Source organism: Danaus plexippus, chromosome 5, assembly GCF_018135715.1.
Source record: "Danaus plexippus chromosome 5, MEX_DaPlex, whole genome shotgun sequence".
Classification (NCBI taxonomy): Eukaryota; Metazoa; Arthropoda; class Insecta; order Lepidoptera; family Nymphalidae; genus Danaus; species Danaus plexippus.
In genome coordinates this window covers 5483508-5501942 of record NC_083539.1, presented here as the reverse complement: position 1 = coordinate 5501942, position 18435 = coordinate 5483508, and the positions used below count along the sequence as shown (strand labels likewise).

General features: G+C 31.6%; 2 protein-coding genes across 2 annotated transcripts; one reads left to right on the top strand and one right to left on the bottom strand.

Moving 5' to 3' along the window:
• The first annotated feature begins 1344 nt into the window (after window positions 1–1344).
• On the top strand, window positions 1345–13763 carry LOC116768884 (RING finger protein 17). Its single transcript, XM_032659753.2, has 22 exons — window positions 1345–1481; window positions 1859–2103; window positions 2270–2351; window positions 2575–2706; window positions 2895–3049; window positions 3564–3644; window positions 3721–3987; window positions 4054–4142; window positions 4402–4568; window positions 4789–4947; window positions 5176–5238; window positions 5305–5457; window positions 5595–5739; window positions 5988–6122; window positions 6867–7017; window positions 7810–7938; window positions 8159–8255; window positions 8552–8718; window positions 9368–9591; window positions 10112–10886; window positions 11174–11439; window positions 11623–13763. The coding sequence occupies exons 1-22, from the start codon at window positions 1424–1426 to the stop codon at window positions 12944–12946; spliced, it is 5064 nt and encodes a 1687-aa protein (XP_032515644.2). The 5' UTR covers window positions 1345–1423; the 3' UTR covers window positions 12947–13763.
• On the bottom strand, window positions 13406–14841 carry LOC116768886 (kynurenine formamidase-like). The gene is made up of 3 exons (XM_061529423.1): window positions 14697–14841; window positions 13588–13764; window positions 13406–13512 (listed from the first exon to the last, which is right to left on the bottom strand). Exons 1-3 carry the CDS (start codon window positions 14839–14841, stop codon window positions 13406–13408), a joined length of 429 nt encoding a protein of 142 aa, XP_061385407.1.
• Window positions 14842–18435: the final 3594 nt, after the last annotated feature.

Sequence of the window (18435 nt, the reverse complement as noted above, 5' to 3'; positions counted from 1 at the left end):
AATTGCTCTCACTGCAAAATTCTGTTATTTTAAATTTTTTGTAAGATTCCATCAAATTTTAATTTCATACTTTTTCATTATATTTCTCTGTTATTAACTATTTAATTGATCATTGTTAACCACTTATCACTAAAAATTGTAATTTTACCTAAATACATAATAATTTAACATATTATGCAAGCCAGTTAAATTTGATATATTACCTAGTTAATTTGATTGTTACAAAATTATATTTCATGACTTGACTTTGTAGATACACCGTAAAAATCTAACTCTTTTAGGAGATTTGGGTATTAAAAGTTTTACATAATATACGTATATACTAATGTTCAAAGCCAAAACTGCTCTTAACCAGAACAAAAATATTGAACTTTAAGTTCCGACTTCAGTGTAATTTAGAAGTAAAATAAGAATATTCAAGCATCAACAAAAACTTTCTTTTTACAAAATGTTTATAATGTTTAAAGGTTTAAAAAGAAATATTATCTATAATTCAATAGGTTATGTTTATCCATTCAACGAATCCCGTGCGATGATTGTTTAATTCATACAATTTTTTATTTCAATTATGTGTTAACTAATAAACATATTGTACATTAAATTTTCAATATATTTAATCTATTCTAAATTAAATAATTCTAAACATGAAGAATTAATAGGAAGGAATATCATATCAAAACAGGTAATAAAAAAAATTATAGAGAAAACATAAATAATTGTTATTTTGAGAGATCAAATTTTAAACAAAATAGATATTTATAATTTATGATACCGTAAAAGTAGAATGGTATAGAATATGTTTCTTTTCAGAAATATATTTTACACTAATATATGATTCAAAATATATAAATATCTACACCCATTAATACTACTAAGACGAATGTTTGAGCTTATTTGAATATCACTTTGGAGAAGTGATCTTTTTATAATTTTGTGTTTATAAATTCTTTACATGATTTTTCTATAGCATCTTATTTTATTTGTTGACATTTCATATGGCAACTATAAAGTATCTGACATAGCCCAAATTTGTAACGATAAGGCTCAAAAGGACTCGTTTCCAGAGCCGTAAAAACATTTACAAAAAAAAAAATGACATAGCCCATGTATTATTGTTGAACTTTGTTAAACTGTTTGATTAAAGTCAAAACTGAAACTTGAAAGTATAGTTACGATTTCTCACAATTCAAAACTGTGTGGGTATTTAAAACAATAAGTAAAGTGTATGTGTATTGTTTTTTTTTTAACAGTTGAAAATAGGTAATAAATTTATGTTAGGAGCTTTCTTTTAAAATGTCTCTCATTTCAACAAAGTAAATAGTTGAAATAGACTACCGTTAATATTTATTTGCTTTTTAGATTCGTAAAAACTAATTATGACAACTTTTATCATACTTTAATGAAGCCTTCAAAACGGTGAACGATGGAAGGAAAAAATAAGAAATGTTGTCCGAAGTGTTGTCAGTTTTACGAGATTAATTGTAAGTTAAATATATAACATTATGCCACAACTTAAGAATGATTTATCATATACTCATATCTTACTTTTAAACTATAAACTCCTACCAAATATACCAAATTTTTCATGAACATAAGAATTCCAATTGAATTTAGTGATAAAATTATGTAAATATACCTATTATATTTTCACTAAATATGTCATTAGATTTTGGATGTTGTGATTAATTGCTCATTAAAAGATTATTACAAGAATACCATTCTTCATATTATTTTAAAACAGTTGAAGTGATATGTTATAAAACCCATTATTAATATGCATATATTTATAATGGGTTTTATAACATATTGCTTTTTAAGGCACTTGGAGATAAAATTAAAAATAAATTATCTTTTTCAGATTTGAATTCAAAACCTTTGGGTGGTAATGTACCACTCTTTCTTTCATGCGGTCACACCATATGCGAAAACTGTGTTAGGACTCTCATAAAATGTGAACCATCCATCAATTGTCCAATATGTGAAAACAAAACAAACATATCTTCATCTGACATAGCTTTAATAGCACTGAACAAGTTTGCCCTATATGATTTCTTTCCTATAAATAATAATATGTTAGGTGAACTTATATTGCCGGATATAAAGGTATTATTGCTAATTTAAATTTTATTTATGGCATTATTCTTCAAAAAATGTTCAATTAATTATGAAGGAATAATAATGTTTCTTACAATTTTAATATCTATTTATATCATTATGGGTATCTCTATTAAGGTTGAGTTTTGCAAAATAATAATGTTTTATTTTTCAGCCGAACATTAATACATCTAGTGCAGATGATGAATATTTTCTTAATATCACAGAACTAATTAAAACTACAGAATCATCAAAAGGTGTATAATTTTTTTAATAATTTCTCATAAAAAAAAAAATACTCTATGATAAATTTTAAATTCTAATACTACCCAAAATATGTTTCATATATGCATTTGGTATATAACGATTCCTTTTTCACATTTTTAAAATTTTTATTACATCTTTCACACAAAGTTTCTATAAATATAATAAATACTATATATAAGTTTAACATCAAATAATTTATGTTTTTGTAAATAGGGGAATGTGTGGAATGCAATCAACCAACTTCAAAAATGTGTGAACAGTGTAGCATCATAGTTTGCGATAATTGCTTTAGTAAGAGTCATAAGAATTTCGTGATTTTCAAAAATCACACACTTCAAAATCTTAGTAAGTTATGACTTTATTATGACTTATAATATGTAAATGCAAGAACTGGACTATCAAAAGATATATTTTAGTAATTATTACAAAAAAATGTCCCAAAAGAAACATAGATACAACTTTGTATCTGCTTTCATGTTATTGCTACGACATTATGGCGTTTACTAAATGCATATTTTATATTTCTTTTTCAGATGTTAAATCGGAAAGTGCTTTTTGTCATATACACAAGAGCAAATTATTGGATTACTATTGCTATGATTGCGTCAAAGCTATATGTATGGATTGTTTAATGGTTGGCGGAGACAAATCTTGTAAGAACCACAATATCACATCCATTGAGCAAGTGGTATGTAAATACAGTTAAAATAATTTAATTCATCCTAATTAACACTCTCTCTCTGTCCCTCTCTAGTATCTCTCTGTCTCTGGCTCTCTTTTTTCATTATATGTTAATTTAAGTATAATAAAGAGTGAGTGGTAGTCTGTATTTACCTAAATGTAATACAAACTAAATATTTTTTTTTTTTTGAGTAAGTATACAATTTTATGAATTCTAAACAAAAAAGTTAGACTAATTAAATTATATGTTTAAAGCAAAATCAGAAGTTATGTTCAATTCCTTGCTGTATTAATTTTATTTTACATTGTAGCATTTTTATTACATTAATTACTTCTTCTTTAATAAATCTGTTTGAACAAAAAAATATACAGAATTACTTATGATTATATACATGTTATATTTCTTATAAGAAAATTAATTCTGATATCATATAAAATTTATCACAATTTGTTATATGTTACACAACAAACTAATCATAATTTTGTTACTGAAAAATAATTGTTGCATGTCTGATTTTCAGAATGAATCTATGTTGAGTGAAGTCACCGAATTGGCACCAACGGTTGAGGAAACACTTAAAAGACTTACAAAAACGGCATTTGTATGAAAATTTAATACAATGTATGCCTCTTTTTACATACAAATACATAACTTTTATAAAATCTTTTATGTCATAGGATATTGGAAAGACATTAACAAGACTTAATGACGATAATAATTCTGACGCATTCACAAAACTTTTGAATGAAGTTGAGCAAAACTATTCGAAACTAAATGCTGCCATACAAAAACAAAAAAACTATATTGTTGCCAACATAATAAAAATGAAATTAATTGAAATAGATTCGCTTAACGAAGCTAAATATAGTGTTGCTGAATCAATACAGAGAGCGAAATATGCTTTGGATACAATTAATTCTATAGATACAAAAAAATTAAAAGAGGTAATTATATTTATTTAATACATATAAAATATTGTACCAGTTCAGTGCATATATATACTTTCTCAGGTAAATATGTCGGCAGTTTTAAAGGACGCCAAAGAAATTGTTAACACGCCATGGTATTTAAATAGAGAGGAAACAGAGAGTTCATTAAGGTATGTGCAACAATAAGTTATATAGCAATCAAACAACAATTTAATAGAATGTATTTTTATAAAAACCTCTTTACATAATTTATATATTGAGAAACAATTGTTTTCAGCACATACAACAATGTTAGTAATATTTTGTTTTCTAAAAAATAACCAAAATTTATTCAACCTAATTTTACATTTGTACAAACAACAGTCCCTCGATACGAAATATATAAAAATTGAAAAACGCCAAGCTAATTGGAAATGTTTTGTTTTACAGAATAAAGATAAACGACAATATCATACAAATGATAGACAGCTTCATACAACTGGAGGGGAGTGAATGTCATACGTACACTTTAAGTACTACCAGAGAACTTGTTGAACAAAATGTGGATATCCCAAAAGCACCACCTACTATAGTGTATCCCCCTGAGATTGTTAAAGGTATATTTTAATAAAATTTTAAACATCTGTTGTGTTTGTTGTAAAAAATGTTATAGATCTAGTAATAAGCAAATCAACGGTTTCTTTTAGACATAGGTTTTCTTTAAATATTAATAATAAAAAAAATTTAAAAAATATAACATAAACACTACATTTCTCCATACAAATATCTTATAGTGTATAATTGTGATGTGAATAATGAAAAAAATTTTATTTCTAGATGTGCGAGAAACGGTTAAATGCAAGACCGGAAAGGACAAAGATAATGTCAAAGCGACGAGTTTCATAAAAAAAATACCACAATACAAGAGCAAAATGGGATCGTGTTCTTCACTGAATTCTATAAGCAGTGACACATCGCACAAAAGTTATCAGTCATGTAAATATAGATAAATATAGATTGTTGTATTTTTTCATTTTAATTTCTTTTATACACTTTGTCTCTAAATTTATTGTGTGTTTGTTTAGAAACACGAATGTTTTAACACGAATTTGGTTGAATTGTTGTCCGGGTGACACAACTAGCTTGACTGAGAAATACTCTCATAATATTTTTAATGTATCACTAATATCTCAATTGATGATAAATATATATTTTCGTCCACAGATGATCAAACACCCACAATATCGTCTTATCCAGACGACCAACATTCGAAGCAATTTTTTGAAGGTATTTATATTTTTTTAAAATAATTATCTATTACTGATTATAAATATTAAACAAATATATTTTTAGGATCTCAAGAGCTGATATATATATCACATATCGTGGATCCTCACAATTTCTACATACAAAGGGCCTGTCATCAGTCTAATATCAAGGAAATGTTGAGGGAGTTCAAAAATGCGGTTTCAATGCCAAGACCGTCTGTCAGCCATGTTACTGAGGGTCAGTATTAATGAATAATAATAATTAAATATACTAATATTTTGTTATCACTAATAAATAACTAAATAAATACATAAATATATATGTATATATATATATATATATATATATATATATATATATATATTATTTTACAGGTAAAATGTATCTGGTATTTAGTAAAGTTGACAATATGTGGCAGCGTTGTGAAGTGTTGTCAGTGGACAAACGAAACGTTAACAAGCCGATATACAAAGTATTCTGTGTCGACTTTGGCTGTACTGAATTCGTTACCATAGATAAGTAAGTTATTTTAATTGTAAGTTCTCATCGCGGATATAGCAGTTTGTAAAAATATTATATACTTTGTCGGTATAATAAAAACTAGAATATTGCCCGTCAACTTAGATTAGTACTAATAATTTGGAAATATCTGTATTACTTGGTTCATGAAACATTTTTATTTCAATTTCTATATATAAAAAAAAAGAAAATTTCCTACTGTATATCCTTTATAATAGATATTTAATTTAATATATATTTCCATCGAGATTGCGTCTATTACAACGCGCCCGTGTTCAAAACCCTCCACACTTCGCTTTCAACTGCAGACTGGCCAACTGTGAGCCAATTAACGGAAGTTGGACCAGCGAAGACTCCATACTTATTCAGAATATCATTGACAAGTAAGTTTATATATATCATAATGATCCGAGATATAAGTTAAATATTATTGAAGTGTTCACTAACTAAAAATAATGTACAAACGATTAAATGAAAATTTTGTGGCCAATCTGAGTATTTAAGGATGATATTTTAAGGAAAATAAGTTCATTTAAGTATTAATAAATATCAGAAATGTCATTAGTTTATTATTTTCAAAAGATATTATTAAAAGTTTTTATGTTTTCTGAATGAATGTGGTTTGCTTAGTTTATACTTTTAGGAACTCTAAGTGTGTCCATGTTCATAGTTTTCGTGACCGGCACGTGTCTTGGCAAGGTTTTGGCGTAGTGGAGATAAGTTTGCGTATGTACACTTTCACAACAAAAGTGTCACTTTTTAAGCTTATCTGTAACAAAAAATAGTATGATAATAATGGAGACCCTCCGCGCGGAAGAAGTGAAACTTTCTAATGTGGAAATGAAGATAGGAAAGAGTCGAAATTCATTTTTAATGTACTCATTTTGTTGCTTTAAGAAAAACGTTATTAACATTGATTACAATACAAAATCGATCGCATCTTTTTATTATCTGAATTGTGCTGTCTCCTTCCCCTCGTCCCGAATCATATAATCAAGTAAAAATCGCATTCTAGGCATCTATCGTCTCTTGCCAAGTAACGTGCCGGCAACTATACTTTAAAAAATATCAAACATAAGGTAGAAAAGCAAATTTTATAGTTTATCATAGTGCTATTTAATACCCAGTAAACAGGCTGTGCTTCATGTGCATCAATTACGATCGAATACCACGGGAGGCGTGTCTTTGGAAGGAGATGTTATCACGGTGGAACACGCAGTTAATGTAGCGCGGGCACTCGCCTTCCATGGGCGGGCGAGGATACCTCATGCGACGAAAGTACGTATAGGTCGATAGTAGGGGACGTCCTGAACGTGCAAGGAAATGCTGATCAAGGTCTATATTGACCAGCGATACCACTACCAGAACGGTTAAGGTAGAATAAAAATATACCGTACGCCGGTATGTCCCAAGTCCCCACAAACAATTAAAATTAATTACATATACAGAAAAATCATCTACCTTTCAGTTTTCACAGCTCTTTTTATTCACTAAAATGAAAACATATCTGAGGAAAAATATATAATGATCGTATACTCAAACTCCAACGGAATTCTTACTATGAACTAAATTCTTCAATATTATTACTTATATATATTTAATTTATTATATTCAATTTTAACTTACAAAACTAAATTCAAGGGACACATGTAAGAGTAAAGATAAGCAAGTAACATATCATATAACAAAACATGAAACTCAATGAAGCGTATACAGGATGTTCTCATATAACGAGGACGTATTTTAGATACGACATTTACATATTAATATGTAATAATATAATGTTATACGTCAACTAACTATAATTATTGATTATTCAAATAACGTATTGTTGGGTTGGCCTTACCTAAAAATGTCATGAAAGTTCTGAACGGCCAGCAATTTATAATTTGAATATCGAATATTACCATGTTTCATTATATTATATTATTATTACTTTATTACTAAACAGTCCCAAGTATTGTTTTAGAACACACATATGTACTGTCACAACGAAATTATGCTGATTTGTGTTTTAGGTATACTTTGAAATACGAATACATTGTAATGTTACTTATATTATTATTGCAGTATCCAAAAATAAAGGCCATGACAGAGAAACCAAAACTGTTTATGAGTAATAACGATTTCAAACAAGGCACCGTGGAAGATGTTTATATCACGCATATTATGAGCCCGGATCATTTTTATGTTAGAAAGGTAAGTTTTTGAAAGTTGATGAAATTAAAGTATTAAAATTAATGAACACTAGCTTATATCCAAATCAAGATATAAATATAAATTTCTCTCCTTGTTATGATACGTATATTAAAATTCTTTTAAATCTTCAGTATATGTATATAGTTTTATATACATATATTGAAGAAGGAAAATGAGGCTATGCACAGAGATGTTCACAATGATATTTCTTCACTTTTAGCAACACCTTCAAAGTGTTTACGAAAATCTATGTGAAGAATTGGATCACGAGTACAGTTTAAGTTCACAAAATGACTGTATATATTTACCAGAAAAAGGTATTTATTTGTGCTCAAATGTATTGTGATCTTTCTCTCTTGTGTTGTTTATGGAACAAATGAGAGGATGATTTTAAATTAATATAGTAAGAAAGAAAACTTTACTCCCCTTATATATAGATGAATAGCCCAAAGCACTTGTAAAATATTCAAAAAATCTACTGACGATACTTTTTTATGAAATAAATTTTCTTTAGTCCATTAAAATCGTCAACCCTAATCCTTGAATTATTATGGTATACCAAAGGCCCACTATCAATTTTATTATATTCAAATCTGATACATCTCCCCTCCAGACATGGTGGTGGTTGCTCACTGTTCCTGCTGGTCCCGTGCTGTGATCCGTGAGCTGCCGGGTCGTGGTCGTGTGCGTGTGATGTGTGTTGACACTGGAGTATCGGAACTGGTGCATTGGACCGCATTGAGGAGACTGAAGACTAAGTTCACTGTACTGAGGGCGCTGGTAAGAACTGATAAATACATACAAACAGATACAGACACGGAGACATACACATTGCACACAGACATGGGCATTACACATACAGAAATAGACATGTCACACCCAGACATGACACACACTGATATAAACTTTACAGACACAGGTTCCAACATAGACAAGCGTATGACCTAAATATAATATAGCTATAGAAGGAAGCATATTTGAAAGTATGTATGTATGAGATTTTTGGCAATGAAACACATTATTTTTTCAAGAAATTAGAACAACGGATTAATAATATTAAAAAGGTTTTAACATACAAATATGTAAAATTGAATATATACATATGTAAAATTGAAAACTTCATGATGTTGGAAATAAAACAGAAAGAGGAAGGAATAAATTTTTAAGGAACTTTTAGTGTTTCTGGAAGAAAAACTTTATTAAACATTACTTACAAGTCAAAATTGATTGCCTGCGTGCGTTCGAGCGCCACGCATTCCCTCTCGCTCTGTGTCTTTTTATCTCTAATGAGCATTAAACGTTTAGCAACACAACCACAACCACAAAGACTTGTTGGAACTCGCATACGAAGTTTCACTTCAAAAAAATCTTAACTTCGAACTTAATTAAATAATTAACTTCGACTTTACATCAATACATTTTGTTTTAGGCAACTGAATGTCATTTGGCGGGAGTGACGCCTCTAAATAAAAAATGGAGCCCGGCTTCCGTATCGCTGCTACAAGAGTTTCAAGACAAGTTACTAGAGCTTTGTGTTGAAGACAATCGCAATAAAAACTCGTTGGGTGTCACACTCAACGACACGAGTGACGAAAGTAATGTTGTGTGCATCAACACGCTAATGATTAAACATAAGTTCGCTGTGAGTTTTGGGTGAGTCATTTTTATTTCCTTGTGTTATCTGTTTGGTAATAAATAATTAATTATCAGAGAATTTTTCTGTCGCTTACATGTGTCATAAGATATGCAGATATATTTTATTTATAATCCTCAAAAACACAAAACAAGATCGAGCTGGCCAAAATAGGTCGAGAACCAATATGTCTTACTAGACGATGCTCAAAATAAATATGGTAGAAATATGGTAGAACAAATCATTTGTTTCTGTTTATTAAACTCACTGAAAATTTATGAAGATGTTGAATTTTTGAAATCCAATAAAACCAAGGACAATAGTTCTTTGGTGACACAATAATCAATACTCAGGGGGACGAGCTCTAACGGAGAACAGCATAATTTTTTATTGGCCGGCACTTTCATATTTGGACAAAAAAAGATGATGTCCTTTTAAATTATAATAAAATTATTAGTAGTGATGGTACTTATCAGCTATAGGAAAAACCGTTAGTTTTTTTAAACCCGATATTTTGTAAATGTGCGTATGTTTTTTCAGACTTTTTATGTTTAACAAAAACACGGATATGGACGATCTAGTCATCACTAACAAATCGCCGCTCGATGAACCCAAACCTGTTTTGAAAAGCGGAAAAAAAATTACAATCCTCAAAAAAGACGCAAATGTAGAAAATAAAACAGATGAAAAAAATTTGAAAGCGAAGGATAAAGGACCTCTTAGACTTGAAGCGCACATCCTGAATTATCAATCGCCATCACTCTTATATGTGTCTTTGGTGCATCAACAGAAAACATTCAATGAACTGTTTGAGAAAATACAAAAGTATTACACTACTAAGAAAATACAAGGCAAAAATGTGTGGAACGTCGGTGATAGATGTTGTACTCTATGTAATGAGTCGCACACATGGCGCCGGGCGGCCATTTTGGAAATCGAAAATGATAATGCCAAAGTGTTTTATTCTGATTTCGCGTGCGTTGAAACGGTTCCTATATCCGATTTGAGGGAATTATCCCAAGAATTCGGATCTGTAGGTGATGCTGCGATAATGTGCCATCTGTGTGGCGTCACACCAGCTGTCGGTGATGAATGGCCATCGCTTACGAAGGAATACTTAAAGGAATTACTTGACGCGTATAAAAGAGTTTTTATAACTAAAGTCGGTCAATTTAAGGGTAAAAGTATGCCGGTAGAACTGTGGGTGTACCACACGATACAAGGAGGCGCTCTCGAACCGAACAAATCTGAATGGAGATGTCTCAATAAGAAAATAATTGACCAAGGTTTAGGAATTCCTGATAAAAGTGATGAGGTGAGTTGGTGAGTTTAAAGATAGCACCAAAAAGTACAAAAAAAATTTTTTCCTACCAAGTTAAAAAAAAAGCAAAATCTTTCTGTCTGCTTTTTCTGTATCACTTAATTTACCGTTACACCTCTAATTATTCTGTTCTTTACATTTCTAACTAACTTTCATAAAAATCCATTAAGCGCTTGCTGAATTAAAAAAATAACGATAATTTAACTTTATATAGCATTAGTAGGAAGTGCTCGGGAGGGGAACGCTATATCATTTAATATTCGTTACAATTATATTTGCAGCTAACTCCTGACTGTGCTACCAACGGCGACGATATGCTGTCTTTCTTAAACATTACCGGTTCGGTTCGTGATTGGCTGCAAATAGAACCGATGCCATTGAAACCACTCAAAATAAAAAGTTGTTCTGATGAAGCCAGCAATAATTCAACGCAAGGGGAAAATCAAAGTGAAAAGTTCGAAAATGTCTCAAATTCAAATACAGTTTTCATATCAGAATGGTTACCACCCGAACCGTTGCCGGCCAATGAGTTCAAAGCTATGCCAACGTATGTACTACACACATAATTTAGCTATTTAAATATTATATACGAAATTTAATTATCCTAAAGCAAGCAACTTCAGAGAACTAGCAATACTTAACTTGTTATCATTGATAAGCGAGTTTGAATTGTTTGTTTGGACATTATACGTAGTGTGTTACATTAATTTTATACATTTCACTCTCACAGATACATAGACAACGACGGCCTAATTTACCTTCATGACATGTCACAAGAGGATACTTTGGATCTTATCCGCAAAGCGTTGGATGTGCGCTTCAAGAATCCAGATCCAAAAGCAAAGTTCGTCAAGTGGTCGGTAGGCGAGCCGTGCGTGGCGCTTTACTTCTTAGACAATCGCTTTTACAGGGGGAAAATACTAGCGGTCGATAACGAAGAGTCGACATGTCTGGTCCACTACATAGACTACGGGAACGATGAAATCTGTGCATTCGAAAATCTTAGAAAGAGTATAGCCTTGTACCAAATACCGACTCAGGCGCATAAGTGTGTTCTGAGCAAAATAGAACCCGTCGGCAAGAACTGGGACAGAACGACCTTGGATTATATACATAGATCAATAGTCGAGAAAATATGTTTCGTTAAAGTTAGTGGGGAAGCGATAGGCGATCTGGTTCCTATAGAACTAAAGTACGACAAGTTGTGGGTCAATGATCATCTAGTGGAGTTTGAGATGGCCAAATACACGGACGGCTCCGAGGCCATTGTAAGAAAATACGCCCCAGATATAAAAGATAAGAAAGATAAAAAAGATAAAAAACCAGAACAGCTAATAGAATCAGATTCCGGCCCAGATTATATCATAGGGGACGATAACGTTGACACTTCAACGACACACGATTCTATAAATTTAGGCTCATTGGATGGCAAGGACTGGAACGAAGTAATAGAAATCGAAGAGAACCAAAACAACTTCGTAACTTACACTCCTTATAGTGAAAGGGAGTTCAAATGCACGATAACGGTACTCAACGACGTCAACACACTCGAACTGAATATCGCCTTCGACGACCACGCCGCTAAGACATACGAGGACATGTTCGCAGAACTTCAGAATGATAGCTGTGATGCGATTGGGTTGAATGGTGTTTTTGAGAACAAGGCCTGTGTTGCCCTGTTTCCGGATGACGGTCAATGGTATAGAGCCTCCATTTTACAGTACAGCAGAACTTCAAATCGGGTGAAAGTCAAATATGTAGATTATGGCAACATTCAAGTACTATCACTGACTGATGTCAGAGAAATTGACAGGAAATTTGTTGAACTACCCCCGGCTAATTTAACCGTAACGTTGCACGGTGTGAGACCGAATCCGAGCATAGACAAAGTTTGTTTGGTGAAAGTTTACGAACAGACATTCCTAGACAAAGAACCGTTTGACGTTAAAATTATCGATATTATTGATTCGGTGCCCAGCGTCGAGCTGAGGCGGGATGAACATTTGGTTTACGAAAATCTCATACAAGAAAACATTTTTGTCAAATGTGATTGATTACTAAGTGGATTCTTAATTATTATTTTTTCCATTTTTTTTTTTTTTTTTACTGTCAAAGTAACGGAATATTTTGTTTGTTCTATGACCATCTTAATAAATAAATGAATAAAAAAAAACTTGTATTTGTTATACAGTTTTCATATCAGAATGGATTTTTTATATTTTTTTTAGACCTCATGGACTGAATGAAAGAAATTTCAATGAGGTTCCATTCATAACATTCATATTTAGTCTGTGGCGAAATATTAGACGGTTGAAATGCAAGAATTGAATAAACATTTTATTTTTAAATACAAAAATTTGTTTTTCAAATACATTTTTAAAGCTGAAAATCTAGATATAGTTGATTAACATTTTTTTAAATTAACAAGTTTTAGCAATGATTAAAAGTATATAGAAGCTTAAATACCACTTTAGTAGCATCAATACAGAGTAGTTGTATGTAATTATAAGGGTTTAAAAATTAGTCGGGGTCACTTTTGGACAAATTGCTACAAGACGTAAAGGAGCGCCTGTCCCCTTAGCAATTTTCATTGGTAGTATCAAAGCAGTGCAACCGTAGTCTGTAAAAAAAATAATTAAAATTATACTAAACAATAACGCAAAAATACTAGAAATATAAATTTATTATAACTCACCGGGAACATTTTCGTCTAATTTGACATTTTCTAACATATAAAGACCCGATTTGGTTAATATTTTGTGCGCGTCAAATCCCGTACTTGACCCAGGATCGACAGAAGCTGTATCAACACCTACACCGATGATATTTTTGTACGATGACGTTATCCATTCCGCCACTTCTGCACTCAAACCTACGTCACACCCTCGTTAGTACAGGAAATAGTGGTTAAGATAATAACGTAATTAGGGATAACCGAATGCATTGTTGACGAGATTAAATACGCCAGACGAAAACTGCTTAAGTTACAACACGTTACAAAACTATGTAAAAAGCTAATAATATGCAAGCTTGAAGTAAACATTCTGATCGTTAATCAGTACACAACATTATCACTTGACCAATTCTTATCATTTATATTTAAACCACACGTAGCTATGTATCATCTGAATTTCAATACTAATAATATGTAACTGAATTTCAATACGAATAACGAAAGTTGTGAAAACTTCTATCAACAAAAACCATTAATAATATTTTCATTATTTCTATATGCAACAGTAATATTGAAAATAAGGATAAATACCCACCTGGAAAATTCGTAGTTTGGTTTTCTCCTAAATATTTTTTTTTGTCATTGATAAATTTACTCCATCCAAATTTAAATATAACAACACATGGTTTACCAAAATTGTCATTTAACATGAAATCTAAATGATGTTTATACAATACGAAGTCAGATTCGTCATTCACCTTTGAACTGACATCTGCTATTATCACTAAAACAAAATATTGCAGGTAAATAAATAATCTGAAACTGGATTGTAAACAAAAGTAAGATATTTTAGATTGAAATCGGTATTCAAAGCATAATTTACTGTCTTATTCCAGAAATGGCTACAAATATTTAAATTACACCTAAATCAGTGCAGTGCGATTAGGCTTTAATGTTAAAAATATGTACTAAAAGTCTTTTAAAGGTCCTCATAATTATTCTTTAGAAAGATCGCGACATGATACTAGTAACTTCGATAAGTAGTATATAAAAAATATTGTTATTAAATAAACAACAAAGTTATAAATATTGTTATCAAACAGACACAATAATATTTATGTGACACTTACAAGGAACAATTAGTTTTTCTGTAGGAATATCCCCTACGTGCTTTCCATTTACTTGAAAGTGATAGGGTGCATCGATATGGGTCCCGCCATGTTCCCCAGCTTCAAAATCGTTAGCAGCATACCTAAACATTATATCTATACTCATTGTACAACTGGGATTCATTTATAAATAGTTTTGACTTGAGATTTCCCTCCAAAAATTACATGTATTGTGCCTAATTAAAAGCAGTTCCTAGCTCTCTGGTTTGAATTTTAAGAATAAAATTACGTAGCTACTTACCACGAGTTATCCTTTTGAAATAATCCCTGTTTTCTTGTAAATGCAAATTGTTTGTTGCCAGGCCAATAAACGGTATTTTCATCAAATGGATGAGTTAAATCAAAAAAATTATAATCTCCGCTAAATAAGATATCATTTAAATTCGTATCAGCCTCAACAAGCACGAATTGTAACGTAGTATTTAATTAAAATAGGAAAGCAAATAACACAATGAGCGGTTTAGATGACATATCAAAATTGTCTATTCTGTCAAGCTGATTACATAGACTATAGACTAACATTTTTATTTGGTTTATGGCTTAGGACAGATGCCTATAGATACTTTACATCTCCCTTTCTTTATAAACTAAACAAACTTAAAAACGTTTTCTTACATTTTAAAACTAACTTATTATTCTTTAATTAACATGAATGAACATAATAAATTTTATATGACAAGACAATGACTTACTATTATGTGAATAGTAAACTAACATTATTCATCTAATAATTAATGTTGCACAAGAAAATATAAAATGATTGTAAATTTACTGAGCACAGCTTTAATAAGTACTGATTTAAGTGTTATTAAAGATCAAGTCTATTTACTGGTTTTATTATTCTACCATATCTTGATGATCTAGGTGCTGTTGATGGTTGAGTGAGTGTTGACTCCAGCATGTGATTAGAACTACTTGGTGATGAACTTGTTGATGTCGGTTGAGACTCCAGGGCAGCAGGTGATTGTGGTGATGGAACCTGTTGTGTTGTTGGTTCTTCTGTATATTTAATATCAGGAACTACCACTCTGTTTCTGGTTATGTCTGCTTGAGTCTTGTGCAAATGACTGAAGTTTCTGCGTAGTATTTGTCCTTGATCAGTTTGGATGATAACGGATCTTGGTAAACCTTCAGGCCTTTCTAACACCCTTGCCCCCTCCCATTGACGGTGGGCAACTTTGTGTCTGACCTTCTCATTAATTTCAAAAGAATCTGGTTTTTTAGTGTGCCTATTACCATATTTGGCTTGTACTTCTCTTAGTCGTTTAAGCTCAGTGGTCACTCCTGTTATTATTTTTGGTTTTAAGTTGTTGTCGTTTATAGGTAATGGAGATCTGGTAATTCTGCTGTATAGACGTTGATTGGGTGAGCCTAAAATATCATTTCTTGGAGTATTTCTCCAGTTTAATAAAGCAAGTTGGACATCAGACTTGTCCATACTGCATTTTTTCAATATGTTCTTGACTACTTGAACTGCTTTTTCAGCAAGCCCATTGCCCTGAGGGTGATGTGGACTGGAGGTGACATGGTTAAATTTCCACTCTTTTTGAAAGGCCTTGAATTCTCTGGACATGTATTGTGGTCCATTGTCAGTTTGTAGCTCTTCTGGTACTCCATGCACGGCAAACCATTGTTTCAATTGTTCTATAACTTCATACGATGACTGACCTTTTAGCTGTCGAAAATCCACATATCCGGAGTAGCTGTCACAGATTACTATGTAAGTTTTACCTTTTAGTTCAAACAGATCAGATGCAACTATTTGCCATGGAAGTGTAGGAAATTTTTTAACTAGCACTATATCTTTTATGTTATCTCTTTGTGTTTGTTCACAGATGGAGCAGGTTTTGACTAGTTTTATAATGTCGTGGTACTGTCCTTTCCAATAGAAAAGTTGTCGTGCTCTTCTTAAACAGCTGTTTATACCTAGATGTCCTTGATGAATATTCTTTAGCATTTTGGGGATCTGTAATTTAGGTACCACAATTTTATTTCCTTTAAAAATTATACCGTTCAGATAGCTTAGTTCTTCTTTAAAATTAAAATAGTGTTGTAGTTCTGTAGGAAGGTCCCTGACTTTGTCTGGAAATCCTTGTATTATTGTCTTAAGTAGTAACTGTGAGTGTTGGTCTTCTTTTGTGGCTGTAATTAACTCTTGTTTAGCATTTACTGACATAGGTAGTATAACTGCAACTTTCAGATTTTCTTCTTGTTCATATTTTAGATTAGAGGCATCACAGTCTCGACTAAGGAAGTCTGCCAGTGGTATCTCTGTACCTTTTTTAAATATAACTTTTGGTGAGTATGGTGTAAGATTAAATAATATCCGTTGCAATCTTGCTGGAGCAGATTGTATGTTTTTCTTGAAGATAGACTCAAGTGGCTTATGGTCTGATTCTACTGTCAGTTCTTTGCCGTAAACATATTCGTGAAATTTCTTACATCCAAACAGTATAGCGAGTGCTTCCTTTTCGATCTGTGGATAGTTCTGTTCACATTTGGTCAACGCCCTTGCTCCGAATGCTATTGGTTGTCCTTCTTGGAGGAGTGCCGCACCAAGATTTTTTGAACTTGCGTCTACACTTAATGTTACAGGTTTATTTACATCATATAGTCTTAATACTGGAGGCCTCTGGAGAACTTGTTTTATTTTGTTCCATGTTTCTTCGTGATGAACTTCCCATATAAAGTTTGTATTTTTGTGTAGCAAGTCTCTTAGTGGATTTGTTAGGTCTGACATATTCGGGATGAATTTATTTAGGTATGTGATCATTCCTAGTAGTCTCTGTAGCTCCGTTTTATTTGTTGGCGTCTTCATTGCTTGTATGGCTTCAACTTTTTCTGGGTCTGCTTCTAGTCCATTAGCTGAAACAATGTGCCCCAGGAATTTAATTCTTTCTGATTCAAAAATGCACTTATTTTTATTTAGTTTGAACCCTGAATTCTTCAGTGTTTCTATAACTTTGCTAACAGTTTTCTTAAGTTCTTCTCTACTTTTTGCATAGATAAAGATGTCATCGATTGACACTCTTGCGTTTTTAAATTTACTGAGCAAATTTGTTAAAATTTCTTGGAATATTTCAGGAGCCGATGATACTCCGAAAGGAAGTCTCTTGAAAGAATATCTTCCCCATGGCGTAGCAAAAGTTAATATCTTTTGTGTTCTTTCAGAAAGTCTAATCTGCCAAAATCCTTTTGTACAATCTAACAATGCAAAGAATTTAGAACCTTTAATGTCTGCTGAAATTTCTTCTATAGTAGTAAGTGGAAAATGACGTCTAAGAATGTTTTTATTTACATCTGACGGATCAATACAGATTCTTATTTTACCTTTTTGTCTCACAATTACCATAGGACTCACGGCAGGGGTAGGCTCTGTTTCTGGTTTAATAACATCTAACTTAACCATTCTATCAAGTTCTTGCCTTACCTCGTCTCTTATAGCATGTGGAATTCTTCTTGACGGTCTAATTTCCAGTCTCGGGTTCTCAATAAGGTCAATATCATATTCAAAGTTTTTATAACATCCTAAGCCTTCGAAGATATTGTTTTTACATTCACTTTCCTTCAGTGTTTTCACTCGTGCAATAAGTTCTAATTTTTCACATGTATCAAGTCCTAGAATTGGTGTAACTTTTTCTTTAACTATCTTGAATATTATGTTTCTTTTTTCATTTTTTATTTTACATAGTAACTCTGC